This window comes from Dromaius novaehollandiae, chromosome 1 (genome assembly GCF_036370855.1).
Source record: "Dromaius novaehollandiae isolate bDroNov1 chromosome 1, bDroNov1.hap1, whole genome shotgun sequence".
In the NCBI taxonomy this organism is placed as follows: Eukaryota; Metazoa; Chordata; class Aves; order Casuariiformes; family Dromaiidae; genus Dromaius; species Dromaius novaehollandiae.
The window spans coordinates 134,839,140-134,858,173 of NC_088098.1; the positions used below are offsets into that span (position 1 = coordinate 134,839,140).

The 19,034-nt window shown below is 41.5% G+C and overlaps 1 protein-coding gene across 6 annotated transcripts in view; it reads right to left on the reverse strand.

The window, feature by feature from the left end:
* The window catches only part of PPEF1 (protein phosphatase with EF-hand domain 1), a 40,720-nt gene that overhangs the window by 896 nt on the left and 20,790 nt on the right, over positions 1 to 19,034 (reverse strand). For 4 of the 6 annotated variants that reach the window (XM_026120768.2, XM_026120769.2, XM_026120770.2 and 1 more), the window contains exons 5-16: positions 16,973 to 17,145; positions 15,122 to 15,236; positions 12,986 to 13,032; positions 9,202 to 9,368; positions 7,601 to 7,637; positions 6,988 to 7,137; positions 5,409 to 5,699; positions 3,735 to 3,920; positions 2,936 to 3,078; positions 2,240 to 2,346; positions 1,184 to 1,347; positions 349 to 436 (exon numbers count right to left, since the gene is read on the reverse strand). In XM_026120768.2, the coding sequence (XP_025976553.1) occupies positions 349 to 436; positions 1,184 to 1,347; positions 2,240 to 2,346; positions 2,936 to 3,078; positions 3,735 to 3,920; positions 5,409 to 5,699; positions 6,988 to 7,137; positions 7,601 to 7,637; positions 9,202 to 9,368; positions 12,986 to 13,032; positions 15,122 to 15,236; positions 16,973 to 17,145 (1,668 nt within the window). The remainder of the gene's footprint in view (positions 1 to 348; positions 437 to 1,183; positions 1,348 to 2,239; positions 2,347 to 2,935; positions 3,079 to 3,734; positions 3,921 to 5,408; positions 5,700 to 6,987; positions 7,138 to 7,600; positions 7,638 to 9,201; positions 9,369 to 12,985; positions 13,033 to 15,121; positions 15,237 to 16,972; positions 17,146 to 19,034) is intronic. The other 2 variants (XM_026120774.2, XM_064499398.1) reach the window with 2 other exon arrangements.

Genomic DNA, 19,034 nt, shown 5'->3' on the forward strand with positions numbered 1-19,034 from the left:
AAAGTTACCTGCCTCTCATGGCTTGAACATGTTTTGCGATTCCATGACAGGTACATTTTTACTTCAAGCAATGATTTGGTGTTTTCCACATTACAATTAAGAAGGCAGTGAATACCTCAAGTGAGAGGGGAAGGGAGGCAGTATTGGAGACAGGTTATGTGAAAACTTTTTTCTTGAGTTAGACTCTGTGCACTGTCCCTTATATGGGTACAGCTTGAGTGCTTAAATTAGTGTTCACTAAACTAGAAAAATGACACCATCTCTCGTTCCTCTATATTTAGAAGCCTTAAGGAGGAAACACAGTGGGGACAGATAACTAGTGTCAGCTGCAAAGGAACCTGGACGTACCTGAATGGTCTTTATCAATGAAGTTAAAGATCATCTCCAGATCCTTTCTGAATCTGCACACCGTTTCCACCAAAGCTGGCTGAACCTGCTTTAGAAATCAAAGAGGAAGCCATTCAGACCTTGGGCTTTAACAGGCAGAATACATCTATTCCCCCAAAGTTTGCCCTGAACAAATAATCAGCTGCAACCTGTCACTTCCACATTGCAGGGGGGGGGGGGGGGGGTGGATAAGGAGTCCTTTACACCTCCTGCTTTCAGTGATTAGTTGTGGAAATGCAGACAAGCTGGGGAAAATGCTATATGTCGTACACTTGCACAAAGCTTTCACTGTACATATGTGATCCAGTCCTGCTTGCTCTTTAGAAAAAGGATGGAGGCAACTAAGTACCAACCCTCTATGTAGTCACTCTGTAACAACTGGGCTCTTTAGAAGAGACCTCTGCTACCATTAAACATATAAAAGCCCATCTACACGTGTCTTTTTCTTACAGGGGCCTGAGTTAGCTCTGAACACTTTTGAAAAGATCATCTCAGAGTGAGGGTTGAGTGCTCCAGGTAGGATCTGTCAAACCGCCTGAGCTACCCTGTCTAGACTCCCTTTTGAGTTAACAGAAAGTAAGAAGCAAATCTAGCATGTGATTCATCCAGCCTATTTTAAGCATCAACCTTAGCAGGGGATGTGCTCATATCCCTCCACTACCTATAAAAGGAAGCTAGGCAACTAGTTCAGATGTAGGTGTCTACCTGATTGGTCAAACCACCCTGTCTTGTGCCTTCAAGCTGCACCAGAAGCTGTTCCTCCAAGATTTTCAAGGAGGTGTTTTTTCCTCCTTACCTCCTCTACTGGTTTTCCTATTTTCAAATTATGAAAACATGTCATGTATTCGATGCATCCATCGGGGCTGCTCCATGCTAACTGAGGCCGCAGCGTCCTCCAGGGCAGCTCCAAACATAGGACAGATTCCATCACTTCTGCCCAGTCACTGACAGAAAGTTTGCCTGCCAGAAGGGGGCAGTTCACGGTTATAAGCGATACATGATTGAACACAAATCAGTCATCAGCTGATTTTTAAGAATGGTTGCAAAACATAAACCGGGGCGGGGGCGGGGGGGAGGGCTTAACAATGAGCGGTGGGGTTGGACTAGATGATCTCTAGAGGTCCCTTCCAACAATTTTGTGATTCTATAACTATGTCTAGACATACTTTAATATATTTTGAAAAAAACAGATACTATCCATAAAGAGTACTGCAGATTTGCATTGTGCTGCAACTATAGAGATAGGTTTGACTGAAAATCCAAGAAGACAGAAATCATTGTCTAGCTGACAAATAAAAAATACTATGAACTAATTGAGTGCCATTATAGGGGCACAGATGATAACCCAGTCAGGTGAGAAGCCATCAGGAGGGAAAGTCATACTTATGCTAGGAGTCATCAACTCCTTGCTCCTACCTAAAAGGTTCATGTATGAATTTATCATCGACTTTCCCTCAACTGATGGGTAAGCATGTGTCACAGCCAGTCAACTTTATTCGAATATTTCCCAGACTCAGAAGGATGCCAGGCCCCCTTCACCTGAGCCCCCAGTTCCCTGACTGACATCTTTCTGAAGGTGCTTCCAAGGGAAGGCAGCAGCTTCAGAGCTTTTGGAACCAGATTTGCCTGTCCAAATTCCCTGCCCAGCAACAAACACAAAGCAGCTTTGTCTGCTAACAGCTATCCTCCTGCGTGGATAGGGAGAACATGTGGTCAGTCAGGCTCGGCCTCCCTCCAGCCTGACACTGGCAGGCAGAGCCCTGCCTGCATGGGATTTATCCCTTCTGCCCCCATGCATGCATCCCTCAAGCTGTTTTCCCCATGGTGACACCAGGTAGAGAGGGCGTACTACCTGTGCCAGTGCGATCTTTGTTTATAAAAGCCTCTGTGAGTTCAGTCTTGTGTGCATATATCTTCTCTCGTAAGGCTTTTAAGGCAGACCATTCGACCGTGCTAACCCTAGGAGGAAAATATGCAAAGAGGATCATTAAAGGATTTCAATCCTCCAACAATTTATTCTTTCATTATCAAATTATGATATCCTTTAACACATGCTATCTTAGAGCCATCCTAAAAGATAATGCTGCGGGTGGGGGGGAACCCAAACCCCAGAAGAATAATCTGGATTTATGAGATAATCAAGTTTATGCAGGTAATTCTAAGCTGCTTTGCTGTAGTAAATCTGACCACAGTGCTAGTCATGGTAAAGCTGTAATGATAAACTTTTGGGACTCCATTCATAACAGGATTTCTCCAGATTAATGCTGCAGCCTTAAAGCAGACCTGACAGACCAAAACAGGCTCTTTAAGAGTCCCCAACAATTGGCTGTTCTAGCTGCTTACCCTTTTAATTACCTCTGGGAATTTCTCAGGAAACCAAGTTAGAGCTCTTAGAACACATTTTATCTACTGTACCGATTTTGAAATTGATTGTAAAATAGAAAAATAGATGCCTATTCAATTACAATTAAGCTATACATTTGTAGCAGGTACTCGCATGCTGAGTACATGCTCCTTTAGTGCAGCTGTGTACAGTATACATCCTCACCTCTCCTGCAGATTCTGTCTGCAAGTGTTTTTACTGACTTGATACTGTATAAAACGAGGACTCAGATCAGGATTCAGTTTGATGTATGCTCCCCGGTTGCTCCCAGCTTCATAATAGTTAGAGGCAGAAAAAATAGTGATAACCTGATTACAGGAAAAAAAGAAATTGGATTGGCTAAGACAACTCTTTTGGGGATTGATTTTTTTTAAAACTGATCACAGAAAAATGTGCAGGTTACAAAATGTACATACGAAGTGTATATGAAAAGCAGAAATCAACAACTGTGCAGTTCTCCAAACTGTTTGCAGTTATCAAATCTGAGGTCCAGGCCTGCATTTCTGGACTGTCACAGGAAGACTTCAGTTTAGACAGCAGAGTGGTAACATGCTGTTCAAGGAAACCTCTCTCTAAGATAGACCTGATTGTCAGGATCTTTGGTGGCCTCCTGCCACACCATGTCAGAAAGCAAAGCCCAGAAGAGAAATGATTAAGTGAAATGAAAGACTTCAAGAGCCATAGAGCACCTCTGGTGCTATATTTACACCTACCATCCTCAGGGATTTTGTTAATGTTCATCTGTTTTCACCAGCAATAAATGCATCCCTGCTCCCTGCAGTCATAAAGATGTTTCTTTTCAGACAGCTGTAATTTGTTCTAACATCTACGTAGCACACAAGTCCCCCAAACCCATTTTAAAGAGGTCACTCCTTTTTTCTTTTTTCCTAATTAATTTGGCAGGCCAGTCTGTGGCTGTGTGTGTGAAACTTGCATGAGAATGCTTTGCATGCCAGCACCTTACCTTGCCACCATGACCGACCTCATAACCGTCTTGCTTACATTCATGAGACCTGATAAGCATCTTCAGGTTGTACCTTTCAAACAACTTGGCAGTGATGTCAGGGCCAAAGTAACAGCCACCTCCTCGACCCTTGTTTGGTACACAGCCCCTTTGGCTTCTTGGATCACTCCAGAGAATATCAAGGGTCTGGAAAACAGCAAACTCGAACAGGTGAGGACAGAGAGTAAAATGCTGGCCACAGCAAATGCCCCAAAGGGCAGCGAGAAACCTGAGCTAACAAGTAGGTCTCCTGTTTTATCCCTCTAATACATGCTTCCTCAGCAGTGCATTCTTTTGGCCTGAAACATTTGTTTTACTTACACTTCTTAAGAAACATTATCTAAATTTTGCATTAACTTTTTCAGCCAAAATATAATTTCAGAAATGCACCTCCTTTTACAGCTGAAGTTTCCAGGCTGTGATAGATGTATCAGGAACGGTACATGGGCTACTTCAAAAACTGCCTATGCTTGTTTGTGCAAGAGGCATTTCCTATTTCCCAGCATGTGATAACTATGTGTTCGTGGGTTTATCTTATAACTATGGAAATGGCTGCTCTAAACATGACAAGATTTGTCTTTGGCTTTATTGTCTTTGGTGAGCTCATGTTCCAAAACTAGATTTCACACATCAGCAGGGTTCAGACATAAGGATAAATTACCATGGTTTAATGTCAGCTAACCTAATAATGCTGGTCAGCAGCACACATGAGGCAAAAATGTGTTTTGTTTAAACCTCACTGGAAAAGGTTTAAGGTAACATGTTCTACTTCACATTTGCAAGCAGGACTCAGTGGAAACTTGGTTACCTGGGGGAGTGCCAGATTTGGGGGTTTGCTTGTGTCTACTACATTAGTTTCTAGGTCAGATGCATATCTTGGGAAATTACATTTTCAGAGAGAGGCTTGCTTTTCAAGAAGCAAAACACACCTGCCTATCCCTTAAAGCAGCTGTCTGAAGAGAAGTTCAGAAAAATAAACAATAAACTTGCACACAAAATTTTCAGCTTCTAAATTGCTGTGCAAATTAAGCTTTCAGAATTCTCACAATTTATTAAATTACAGCATGGCAAGAGCTCGGTGTATGTTGCCTCTAATATTCAAGAGGAAACCAACATAAGGAGGACAAAAACTTCCCACTCTCAACAATCAGCCTATATGTCTCAGGAGTTGGGTTTTGCAGGATACTATCAGCATTCAGCTGCCAAAACCACAGCCAAAAAGAAAAGGTGCAGACTATCAGTGACAGTTGCAAAGTCTGGCTTATTTAAACTGACAGCCACCTATGTACCAACAGATCCAACCACATGAGGGCATGCAAACACATCTCATGCTGAGCAGTTTCTTCCTCCTAGCAGCTAAGAAAAACATATTTTAAATCATGTGTACTTGTAAGGCATAAAAATCACAAGCCCTTCTTACCAGGTCTACAAAAAGCATCAAAATAATAATTAATGGCTGATTAGCATACTGCCAAGAATGATGGGTTTCTTATTAAGAGATACAGCAGTTCCTCTGAAACACACACTCTAAACAGATCACCTGCCATTTTGTGTGTGTTCATATGTAATTTGTACCAATTGATAATTGATGTACTCATATGCAATCTGTGTCAACCTGTCTTTAGTTTCACATACTTGTTGCCATTCCTTCTGGGTGGGCTCTGTAGACCAGTCTGGGTCTGAAACTGATGTCGCAGAGAGGAGGCCTGAGCTCATGCCATCCTTCACAAGTCTCTGGTACTCTTCAGCAATTGCATAGGAAGTGCTCTCTCTTCTAGGGCTGGACCTTGATGAAGATATGTCTCTCCTTTTCCCTGAAATGTTCTGATGAGCACTGTATTTATTGGGTGTGGTACTGGGAACTTTCTCCTTTATTTGATCCTTGATGTCTGTAACTGACTTTGGTGGCCGCATCAAAGATCTCAGCTTAAAAAAACAAATATTGAAAGAGTTATCAGAGCATAAAGCTGATGCAAAGTCGTCAGCTGACAGGCACATCAATTGCCCTTGCCTGTACTCAGGATTTAATTCTACTCAATATTTAACTCCTATAATGTCCTGAACTCACAGGTTTGGTGGAAGTTGCAGGTGTTTGGCATTTGCAGCAATTTTGCTTTACATATATATGTGATCAGCCTCTTCAGAATGCTCTCATATTCTTAGCAAGATACATGCCCTCATTCCAAGCCATGGTCAGTCACAAGCAATACAGCGCTTGTGCTCAGGACAGATGCGTAAGTGCCTAGCTTTACTGGAAACTGAAAATATACCTGTATATTATACTGATGATCAAAGTACATTCACTGCTCTGATACAATAGCATCCTACTAGGTTAATTCAGCTGAAATTAATGGAGTACTAGCGGGATAACAGTGAATTTCATGAAGTATTACATCAGGTCCTTAATTGTTAAATAAACTCAACCACCTTCAATATGTATGGACATCTGCTCTTTTGGAGCTGTGTGCTATGGCTCTGTGAATGCCCATTAATCTAGATTCTTCTCCAGGAGTATCTTTTTTTCTCTTCTGGTATTTTCTCACACTAGCTGATTTTTAGGACCAAAAAAACCCCCAAAAGGTTCAACTATTCCACTAAATCACACACACCATTTTCCACTGGTCTGAAAGAACTCTGCTTGCTCATCATTTTAGACAGCCTGCATCTATCATCTTCTAAATTCCTGAAAAGCAATGGTTTCTGCTTTCTCAAGGCCAGGTCTTGAATTCTGATCCTCCTGGGTCAGAAGGCTCTCCCACCCATGCAGAGTTCAGCCCCTGCCAGTGGAGGGCCTGACAGGCGGAGAGCTTTCCCACACAGAGCAGATGGCAGAAGCACAGCCGCAGGACAAAAGGCAGAGCTAAAGAAATGTTGCTAGACTGATTTCTGAAGTGCTCAGAAATGCCTGAGCATTAAGTAATTTTCATACTTTCTGGTTAATGTGTCATCACTGCAGGAAGGAGGTATCTGAAGAGTTTTAACTATTTTGAAGTTGAGACCCATGTTATTTTACAGAGGCCAAATATTTGGCTCCCAACACCTACTGAATCCTTGCTCTCTAAACCTTGTTTTTGAAGAAAAACAAGACGCTTCTTTCTTTACTTGTTTTACATAGTATCATCCATTTCCTTTCCTAATGCAAACATCTTAGCATATGTACTGCTAAATTCTTTAAAGAAAACAGAAGTAACCCCACATGAATATGATCTCTTACCTTGTTTCTCTCAATCAAATTCAGGAAATCCAAATCAGTGGTGTCTGAAATTCCTCCATGTAGGATAAGAACTTTGCTATCAACTACAGTGGCGAGGGGAAGCCAGCTAAAGACATCTTCCAGAAGACACAAAATTATTTTTCCATGGACCTGTAAAATAAACTTTTTAAAATTATATCCTATTTTTGGCAGGTTCTGCTGCTTCTAAGTTCAAGATTTTGTCAATGTGCTTGCAACAGGCTGTATGAACAGTGCCACTCACTTGTGCAACATCCAGAATTGCAACACTGACAAACATGTTCTGAAATTTCCTTTAAGAACTGCCTGATGGTATCTAGAGCATTTCATTTTTCTTTCATCTTCTCTTGTGTTCTTGAGTGGCCTTATGAACGTTATTTACTTTATCACATAGATCTCTGAGCATAAAAGGCTAACACTTACAGTTGTGTTGTCAGTTATTCCACCGAGAATTCAAAATCCTTTTAACTACCTTACTAAAATAATTCTGCACTACACTTATATAAACTAGTAGGAATTGTCCTTGCTTAGACAGGTTTCATTTTACATGTGCAATGCTGAGAAGAAAGTAAAGAGGAAGGAGCAGGAATCTTACCTTATACTTCCTCAAAACTTCTCTTGTGAAGCCATATCTGAAAATAGGACAGCATCATAAGCTGGTTTGCATTATGCCCTTTATGCATGACTTTCTGCATTACAGTGATTGATTGCCCAGAATTTTCTATCCCTGCTTTCCTCCTGCCATTTCTGTCTCCCTTCAGTTTAAATGTGCTTTCTTCTGCTCTAAGAATTGAGTTAAACTGATTTCTTGTACATTCAAAGGATCAGGAACAGAATCCAGACCAGTACTTATTAGAGCGGCCTATTTTTCATCTAAATGAAACAGTTTACCTTCTAGATACCAGCGAAGAATCTAATGGATGTGGGGTAAAAATTCCCACAAAAATTCCCAATTCCCTAGGGTTTTCATCTTAAATCACTTATGTTTATTAGACATACAGACATATTAGATCTATAATGCCCATTTCCCCAAAAGGAACCAGAATTCTGCTTCCTCATTCTTTTAACACCAATATATCCTTGCTGTGAGAAGCATTTTCACAATGCCCTACCTCTCAGCCTTCACATTAACCCGTGTGCAACACTGCCAACCAAAATGTGCAGCAAACGGCCGCAGCCTGGAAAGCCCACATTCTTTGCCATCTCTACCATCACTGCTTTAGTTAATGTTTTCCACTGCTTTTAGAGGGAATTTTCCTCCCTTGTAGACAAAGTGACTCCTGTTGTTAAAAGGTTTTTCTGAAGCAGTGCTGGAAAAAAAGTAGCATGTAAAACTGGTTCTCTTACATGGATCATTAACTGGATTTGAACTGGGCTGCTAACCTGGGTTCACGTCTGTGCTAAAGCAGCAATATATTCTATATATTCTATGCGCCTGCACCAAGTGACAGCAAGGAGTGCCCTACCAACCAGGCACTCGGCTAGTTACTGCAGTAGTTTAGAATTGCAGGGACCAGGATTGCTGAGTTCTTCTCACGTCTAGGAGTTACACTTTCATTAGCCAGAGACGTTGGCTGTGATCTCCCTTTGGCAGTGCTGTACAGCCGAGTACAAACATCTGTGTTAGAAATGGGGTGTTGGCTGTTCCTGAAGTGGAGCAGAATGCCGCCTCTCAACTAATGTACCTGCCCTGTGTAGAAGTTAGGATATTTACCTGCCCCTTAGGTCTGGGAAATGAGATCTTAGTCAAAAGTTAAGCCAAAAAATGCCTAGGAAAAATACAAAGTAAAGAAGGGAAAATGAAATGTTAACTCCTGGTTTCCTGCTTCCATTTTACTGCATGCTCTTATGTCTCTTGTTATGCTGTGGAAAAAAGGCAATGATTTAACTAAAATATAGTCTGGCAATCCACCCCTTTTCCCCGAGGTTATTACGCAGGTTCCTCTAGGCCCACTGACCACAACAGATTCTGAGTAGGCCAGAGACAAGAAATGAGTTACACCGAAGTGTTTGTGTGTAGTAAGAATGTTCTTTTCCCCCTCACACATGTTAAAAATGCTGAAATACACCAGAACACCCAGGAAAACACTATTTCTGTTGTAGAGATCAAATCTGTGGCACAGTGGTTAAAGCGGCATTCAAAGACTCCAACATTTCCAACGAATAAACAAATGCCTTCCAGCCACTAAAATCTACCTCACGTTCATGACGTAGTCTTCATGGTTTCCTCTATTCAAGTGTAAATCATTGGGGTAGATAAGAAGAAATGCAAACAGGATTATAAGTATTTCCACAGAATTGTCTCCTCTGTCAACAAAATCACCATTAAAGACATAAGGGTTTTTTTCTGAAGGCAGACCATTCTGTAGAAGGAAACAAAAACAAGGAAATTTGGAGACCCTGCTGTGCTACTGTAATGAAAGAAATAGCATTCCAAATGAGATCACATTGCTAGAAAATCTGCAAGAGAGTCTGCATAATACAGAGATTTAAAATGTAATATTTCTTTATTTCCAGTGCTTAGTGCAGATGTCTCCACACCAGACGACCTGTACAAGCCATCAGAGGAGTGATGTCCTTCCTGACTGTTCTCATGATGCTGTCTCTAATCCTTTTCTCTATCTGTTAAATTAAACTGACAGAAACATTATTCTTCTAATAAAATACTACTTTTCTGTTAATGCAACTGCTGGCAGGAAGCTATGCACTTACAAATAGAGGAGAATCATTCATTTTCAGTGTGAGACAACAAGTTGATGAAAAATTCTCCTGTGACTTAAGTTTGAAGGTCCTTATGTTTCCTTACACAGTAAGAAATCAGATTTCATATACTTACATGGTTTGCAGTCCCTGCTTCCAAAGTTCCTAAGACAGATTATAGTCCAGAGGACATTCATCAAAATCTACAGAATCATATTACAATTGTAGAAGCCACTCTTACAAGGTTTGGCAGCATTGCAAAACATCACACCTGCTGAATAATGCTACTACTCGAGTGTCCAGCACTTCCTACATTACTATGGCATTCCCTGGTATACTGCTTTAATGGGTTTACTGTGGGATGTGTAATCTGGTCAGTGACCCAACTACACGCTTAACTTGAACCCCTTTTTCGTCCCTATCAGTACCCTGTGCAGTTATTAAGAAGGTCAAAATGCAGTAGTCACCCTGATCTCTCAATTCCTACAGCGGTACAATTTTGAAAGCTGTAAATACAGCTTGCTCAATTTTTGCCATAGCCTCTCCCCTGCTCTCTTCAAGTTAACTTAGAAGAGGCATGTGTTGGCTCTGGGCTCAAAAGGGTGACAACGTATGAGACTCTGACAATGTCATGGGTTGCAGTGGTTTAAAAAAGAAAGATGGGGTTTCAAGAGTGGAACAGACTAGACAGACTCAGCAGCAGCTCATGGAAAAATGGATTAATCAAAGCTTTGCTTTACAACTAATAGGTATCTGAATTACCAGCAGATTGTCAGCGTACACACAGCTGTTCTGCAACTGCAGTGCTCATGGAAAGACAGATCTTTTCTATCATTCTTCTCCTGGAAAAGCTTAGCCACAACTCTTAGTTTTAAATGAGAGTTTGTTTTGGACTTTCACCTTTGATGTGACATTTTAGTTCTGTTCCATGCTCATGCAAAGTTTTTATTTCCTTTTCTGCAGTTTTGACCAGCAGTAAGAGCAATACTAAATTAAAGGGTATTGCAGCCTCTGACATGTCAAAGAGCTGAATAAGGCCCCCCTAATGATTAGTAGAAAAGTATTGTGGGGTCACTTGCTGCTGGGCATCATTACTGTATCTTCTGGGCTACTGAGTAATTGACTTCCCTTTGTCATTTGTCTTTTCTCCAGCTTTAGGACACTTCTATCCATAGCATCCATTTAACAAGCTAACTAAGCAATACGTAATACAAAATTGAAGGGTCTCAATGAATTCTAGGAAATGCCATAATTCAACAGACTGAATGAATCTTTACAGATTGGTTATTGAGAAAAAGGTAATTATCTTAGCACCACCCAAACTGGTTTTAAGAATGGTATGCACAGTTACGAGTAGCTTTGATAAGCTATAGCCTGCTAGCTTCTGTGTGTTTGCTGCTATTCACAGTTTGGAGGTTTCTAAATGAATTGTGATTAAAGTTCCCTGGACAGAGCCCCATTCTGGAGGACAGCAGTCCCCATGCAGGCCTGCGAAATGCTCCAGCAGCCCAGTCAGGTCCTCCTGGCTCTGCACAGAATGGAGTTCACTACACTCTTCCTGAGGCCACCACTCAGGATCACACTGCTTTGCTTCAAGGTACAGGTGGTTCATGCCACCTCTGAGGAGGAAATCCCTTCTAACTTAGAGCTGAGCTGCTAGGGAACAGGAAAAAAATGGATCCCAGAGGCTGACTGGATTTGCTGCTCAGATGAGTAAACTGCTCACAGGGGACAGGAAATACTGAGTCTATTCATTTGCTGCTACGTAAGTAAGCAGCTCTATCATGTGCTCTCTATTTTCTCAACCACTTTGAAATAATAACAAAAAATTCCCCCATTTTATGCAGTTTGGTGGAAGGAGTCCTCCAGAAGCTTAATGGTCAGTGATTCAGGGGGTGAACTCTAGCCAGTGAAGTCTGTGGGAGCTTTGCAAACGAATTTACTAGAGTTGGGATTTTATCTTCACTCTGAGAACTTTTTTCTTTTTGGAACATCCTATTAGAGAGGGAAAAAGAATCATCTTCTGCCTACTCTGAAAGAGTAGATTTGAGGCTGATTCCTGATGTAAATATAACTACACCTGAGCATCTATCTTCAAAATAGCTCTTTTGTTCTGTCCCAGGTGCGGTGGATGAAACCACTCTGAATCATAGTCTTACACTGTTTTAATATCCACTTTCAAAAAGGAAGATTGGCTAATTAAAGTAACAGCTTAAATACAGCAAGCCAAGGATCAGCTAAAAGTTCTTGATTCATACGAAAAGCCAAACCCTGTAGAGGTCTGCTTATGCTTAAAATAAGCAGGCTTCAGGTGTGCGCTTGGATAAAACTATGAAGTCTTCCACTCAGCAAATGTTAGTTAAAGTGTATCAAAGCTGGAAGCAGAGGGGAATTGAACCATTTAAGCAGCTGGTTTAACTCATTACAGTCTCCTCTCAGTGCAGATGAATATATAACCATCAGACACAACCCCCCTCCCACTGAAAATTCATATCAGAGAGAATATCTGCTACATGAAAGATGGTGATTCATGCTAGAGAGAAATGTGAAACAAAATACAGGAAAATTCCTGCATCTTCATTTAAATATACGACTGTGGAAAAGATAGCCCAAGGCTTTTTTTTTTTTCCACATCAACAAAACAGAATTGTTTTATTTAACACGGAAAAGTGGACGGCAGTTCAAAGCTACGTAAATGGTGTCCAAAGCACTTTCATTTTGTGCAAGCTACATGACTACTTCCAAGAGCTAAAAGGCTTTTAAGCAGATAGCACTCCTTTTTGTTTTCTGTAAACAAATAATAATAAAAGAACATTTTGCAGGTACTGATGGAAGGTGTAAGTGGGTCTAGGAAAGCTTCTGCATTCCTTGTGGAGGGCCAAAATTATCCATGGTGTAGCGTTACATTAGGAACTACGTTAGTTCCTGATTTTAGAAAACCCGAGCCAATACAGAATATAAAACAGCAACAGGACTTTAGAGATATTGCAAGGAACCCTCTTAAGTTTTGGTTCATGCTCCAGCTTGATATTTAGAGAGAGACAGATCTCCTGATCTTCTCCTTCACAGAGAGCAAAGAATGCAGAGAAGGAAAAACTATGACAGACCCAGACACCACTCAAATTATTAAAGGGTTTTTTTTTCTGCGTGTGTATGCATGTGTGTGTGTGTGGTGAATGTACCATTCTAACAGTGATGAAAACCACCAGACATAAGTAAGTGTTCTTAATAACAAGCCTTGAAGTCAAAATGCTATGTATGTCACAGGACGCCTACTTACCTTATAGAATATCAGCAAAAGATCATCCAGTTTTCCATGCAGATCTCCTACAGGAAACAAAGATATGATTTTTTTTTTTTTTTTTTTGGTCACAGAAGGGGGAAGAAGAGAGAAAACTGCAATTATAAAACATGAGTTAGTCCTAACTTTTCCCCCATGTTTTCCTTAATAATTTGCTTTTGCAATAAGACTACATCAGCTTCATTTTAAGACACATGCTCAAGTTGCTCAGTGAAATCTGGCAACTAAATATTTAAAAGAGTTTATACAATTGTCTTGCATAAAAGTTTTTGTCTTTCCAACTGGATCTGAAGATCAGACCAGTCACACAGTCAAAAGTTAGTCCAGAGAAATGTGAGTAAGATGAACAACCATATTATGAATCTGAAAAACAGAATATGTCACTAAAAGAGAACAGTACTTCAGAAATATGACAGACCTCTAAATACTATGAGATTTAAATTCACTAAGTAGTCCACTGTACACAACACATTTGGGCATCTGCCTGATTCAGGGCCAGGGTTTGATTACAGCAGGTGGGATCTGGCGGCAAGAGTGTGAAGAACTTTCCCGTGCCTCCAGGCCTCAGGGCTAAGGCTGCAGGACAGACAGATCTAGTCCTGCCCGAAAGGCCTCCCCTGAACAGGCAGATGGCCTTCACTTGGCGCAAAGGGCCCCTGCTGCACAGCTACCCTCTGCATACGAGCAAATTTCATGCACACAGAACCAGCCTTCTCACATCTGCAACTCATCGCCACAAAGGCACAGGACAGCTTTGATATTTGGCTTCACCACCAATGATTAAAAAAAAAAAGAGAGAGGAGGTGACATTTTTACCCTGTCCGTATGTCTTCTGTGCAACTTTCGACTCATTCAGAGCCTGCTGAAGTCACTCTAAGGACTCCTTTAGGCTACGATAGATTTTTCATTGTGTGTGGGTGCAAGCATTTCAGATGCATGTTTAATCCTCACTACTGTTTTGATATGAAAAAGATATGTGTGAAGGAACACCTTATTTTAAGGAAATCAACATTTTGGACCTGTTACCTTTAAAAACGGATCTTTCATCTCTTGCAGAAGATCTTTCTGGTTACAAAAGCTATTAATTTGAATGACAGGAAGGGGAACCCTTTAGATGCTGCTTAGTGAGATACAAATAAGAGGAGCTATGCTTTGATTAGTAAGAGCACGCTGTGTAGTGAGCAAATATGAACCCATGTTCCCTTGGTTTGGAGAGAGTTTCTGTTTGTTTGATTAATGAATTATTGCTTATGCAAAATCCCATTTAAACAACCCCTTTCCTGGCAATCAAAGTAGCTGCATAACCACATCAGTAGTTTTGCATGTGTCATAGTGCCCTTCCCTGCACCACTTTCCTACTGTACACAACACAGACACTGCTAGCTGCCAGAGTTAATGTCACCATTACTGTTCTGGTTTGCCACTATCACTCCTTGTGGCAAGTCATGATGCAGCATCCCTTTATCCATAATTTACAAAAGTGTAATAAAACGGATGGGCAACGGGCTCTTAATTTGGAGGCCTTTACCTTGTGACACCTCACATCATTCTGTGAGACTAATTCGTTTGTTGTACAAAGACTGATTCATCCCCATGCGTCCCTTTAGAAATGAGAGTTTATTATATATTTCAATTTATTCCAGACAGTCATGCTGTCAATGCAAGGTCTTATCTGCCACCCCTATTAAGCTCTCATTAAAATCATTACTCAGTAAATTACAATGGCTAAGTCTTTTTCCCAGTAAGAAGAGAAAATGGTGAGACTGGCAGCCAGTCATCACACTTGGTGCCTTTTTAGAGATGGAAGTGCAGGAATATTTAAGCTACACTGCAGGGTTAGGTGATTTAATACTGACTCATTCAGAAACACTTAACAAGAAGAGAAAAGGAAAAAGGAGGTGAAGGACTTTCTTAAAATATACTGTGGGTGACTCAGTAACCTTATTTTACTTGGTTTGTGCCAATTTGCACTTTTGCAAAAAAAAAAAAAAAAAAAAAAAAAAAAGAATGGAGAACTTTCTTGCGATGGCTACAACTGGAAACGTCCATATCATCCTCCAACTGCTTAGGGTATCAACCTGCTGCCAAAAGCAGTTATTTGCTCTGGCACCTTACCACAGACAGTTATCTCCTTGGAGTAGGAAGTTGAAAGATGAGTGATATTTGGCATCTCCTTAAGAACCCTCCTGGTTTCATGTAATAGCTGCAGTACGTAGCGGGCATGAAGCAGCTGTGAGAAAAAAAGGGACGAGAGAAGGGAGACTCATTAGGAGCAGCAATATGCCTTCCTGCTTCACTAATATCAGACTCAGGTATTGCCAACGAAGCTGTATCAGATTATTCATGCTACAGCCCTCCTTAAAATATGAGTACAGGCTGCGTGGGTTAGTGCAGGAATTAGGAACGTTCATAGGTTTGTTCTTGCTTCTCAGTGACAGATAAATGGCCCTTAATGAACTTCCTTTTATTATCTTATTTCCACTGTGTTGTTTTACTCTCCCCACCTACAGAAAGGATAAGAAAGTAGGTAGTACCACACTGAGAATCACTGCATGAAGTCATCTGTTCAAATTAACTAAAAAGGGATCTACCTCTAGCTGCAAGTTAAAATAAGAAGAGAAAAAAAAGCCATAAATGAATTTTCATCAAATTGCAAACAAATGAGAGGAGGAAACTCCAGTAAGGGTGGCCTCATTAATACTTATCTTCCTGCTCATTGTAAAGATGTTATGAGAATGAAACATTCACTATTTAAAGATTGCTCCTTTCTGAAGAGATTTATGCCCTTGCTCCTCTAAAAGTGTTCTTCCAGTCTTCTGCTCTGTTAATGCTTTTTATGATGATCTCGTCAATCAGTGATTTTTAAGGCTTTTAATTCAGCACAGCAATCTCTGAGGAAGTTTGGTATTGGAGACAGATAGGCCACAGATTGACTTTGCAAGACGGATGTTTTCAAAACAAACAAAAAAGCCAATTACACATAATCACTTCCTTAAAAAAATCCTGACCACAGTAAGGGATTAGAGAGCTGACGGTGAAGTCTGGGTGTTCTCACATAACACGTGTTTTATATCTGTCTACTTGTAAGAGCAGCCTCCACACAAAGTTACAGAAAAGAAAGCATTATTTGGTAAATTAAAAACCGAGATAGATTGTTATTCCTTACTTATAGCAAATATACTGTTAAGCCTAAATGCCGAACTTCAAGAGGTCCAAAAAGCAATGCCATATAATGCTCCCCCCCCGTCCCATCTTATAAGGGGAGGCAAAGGGGCTTCCTAAAGAACATACACAGCGAATTAGTACCAGAGCCTTTTCAGTGCCTTGGCAGCAGGAGAAAGAGAGCTCATGAGGTCTGTGATATCACCTTGTTCAGCTATGTTTGCAACGCTTTGTATTCCCTCTCTCCTTTATGGTGGGCTCTCACACACTGGAACAAGATGATTAACCCTTGCACCCCAATTCCTATAAAAAGACGGGGGGGAGGAGCCCTTTGGGCCATGCCTGGAACATTTCTATTTTTAACACAGTAAAAAAGAAGATAACTAGTATCTGGGCTGCCTTAGGACACCTTCCCCCATCCTGTATCCTCACTGCTTCCCATTTCACAGCTGCTGAGGGTTCCCGTTTTGTGATCACCATAACCTCAGTGCTAAAAGAGGAGGTCCCCAGCAGTCCCTGCCCCCTCCCCAGTGCTGGCTCTGGTGGTCGTAAAGCCAAGCAGTGAGCCAAACCTGGGAACTAGTCCAGCTGAGAACTGACCATTTGGGGGTTTGTTGGGTTAGCTCCCAGACAGATGTCAGGAAAGGGCAGAGGAAATGCATAACTAGGCATGGAAAAGAAGGGAGAAATACCCCCCCCCCCTTGGCACCAGCACAGCCTTACATTGGATTCAACTGATTGTGGGGCTACAGCTTGACAGAGACGTAGAATGAGGAAAAAGAAATCAAAATAGTTGCAGCTTACCTCTTCGTTCTTGAAAGCATCAAGAAGAGCACTGGCATCTGCAGGAGTGAGGGGGAACTTGAGTCGTGGTCCATAATAGGAGTCTGGAACCTCAATCCTCTTTTCCAATTCTGTTAAACTTAAGCTTGAGTCTGTCACCTGAGAAACACTAGGGCTCTCGAAAAAGCGAGAATCTGGAACAAGAGAGAAGAAAAACAACAATGTAGAAACCCCACCAGTTCCGCAAAGTGCAACAACAGCATGACCAGAACTAGTGAGCGTAACTGATGTTTAACTTGCTGCAGTATTACAGTTGTTAGTTTGTTCTTACCTTGTTAACAACTCCAGATCTCCCCAAATTGTTTCATAGTACTAAAAGCAAAACAAACAAACAAAAAAGCTCCAACAGCCAGTAGCTGTGGTCAGGATGTAAAACTTTTTGCACTGAGATTCAGGAACAATCTGCTCTCCTAGACACTGAGAAACGTAACCTGTCACAGAGTTTCTTCTCCGACCCCTACAGAGCAAGGAGATTCAAAAGTCATAGCCGATCATTCAATGACCTTCACACATTTACAACTTAATATTACACTTTTAATACAGGTTTTAAAAACCCACTTTCATTTTCTCTGCAAGCTGAATACCAGAAGCTCACTGAGGATTTTTAAAAGGCCAACAACAAAACCTTGTTTCTTCCCAGCGGCTTGCAAAGCACTCCTTTCTGCTACAACTAGAGACAACGGCAGCTTTTGGCTGGCTGCCATAAAAGCCTTGGATGAAATAAAATAAACACAAGCATAGTGGTAAAAGTAGAGCACAGCTTCTTCTAATTTTCCTGGAGCATGGAGAAAGCAGGAACATTGCTAATTGCTTCAATCCAATATCTTTAATATGCTCTTGAATATATGTCTGAGTGAAAGGAGAATTAAGTGTTTTCTTCTTGCAGATTGCCCTTATCATCTATTATTCCAAAAGAGAGAACTAGAATGCTAAAGGACAGTGTTCTAGCAGCCGCTGTTACAGGGTTGCTCTTGTGAGGTGACTGGTGTAAATACTTTTTGTTGGATTGCAGTTAAGTGTTCTGTAACCTTCATTAGATACAACTGGAAAAAGAGATGTATTATTTATTGCTGGAGGCATACCTATGGCTGTGACAGAATACCGACAGCAGCTGAAACCTGTGTGTGGCCTCATAAATTATGAGATTCATAAAGACCAGCTTGTTTCATAACCAGAGAAAATTAATTTTAAAGAAACAAGTAGATAAAAGTTATTTTTTTCTCGGCTCTGAATAAAAAAACGATGTTTTTTACCAGTTCTTTGCTGTGAGCTGTTTAGCACATTCAATGCACAGCCACGCAAGTGGATTAAGGCATCAAGTAACAGCAAGGTGCTCAGGGTTCACAGTTTCCACCAAGCCCAGTCTGATTTGCAGTCTTTCACCACAGTTACAGCTTTGCCTGGCCAGATGCCAGCATGTCTCTCGAGGACTGAAACTGCCGGTTCCCACACCCTGAGCAGCCCAGTGTAGCTGGACTGAGCTTTGTCATGGTGCTAGCCCTGGGTCTCTGCGCTGTGTCTCTGTCTGTCATCCCTCCCCTCCGGAAGCGGCTTGCTGCAGACCACAGAGCTGCTTCCTCAGACCATCCAAATTGCCTCTTGCTCACGTGCGCTGATCCAGGGGCTGCTGGCCTTGCTTAACCCCCCTGCGTACAGTGGGGCAGGAAATCAGGGATCTCCGATGCGGCAGAGGTATCACCTAACTGTAGGAGTAAATTGCACTAGGGACTTACAGCTCTTTGCAGAGCAACGGGAGCTGTGACACACTCCCTCTTCCCTGTCTGACATTACTCCACTTCAGAAAGTCAGTCTTCTCAGCATTTCAAACCAGCCAGCTGCCCAAGTCGCTCTCCCTGCAGCCCTCCCTTCCTGCAGGCAGCACAGCTGCCCTTCCCTCTACCTCCTAACAGCGACCTGCCATCCTCGCCCATTCTGTTCTTTTTTTGGCGCTTGTCCAGGCTGAGAAACTGAATCTCCTTCCCTGTGGGGCATAAAGAGCATCCCATTTTCCGCTGCTAGATGT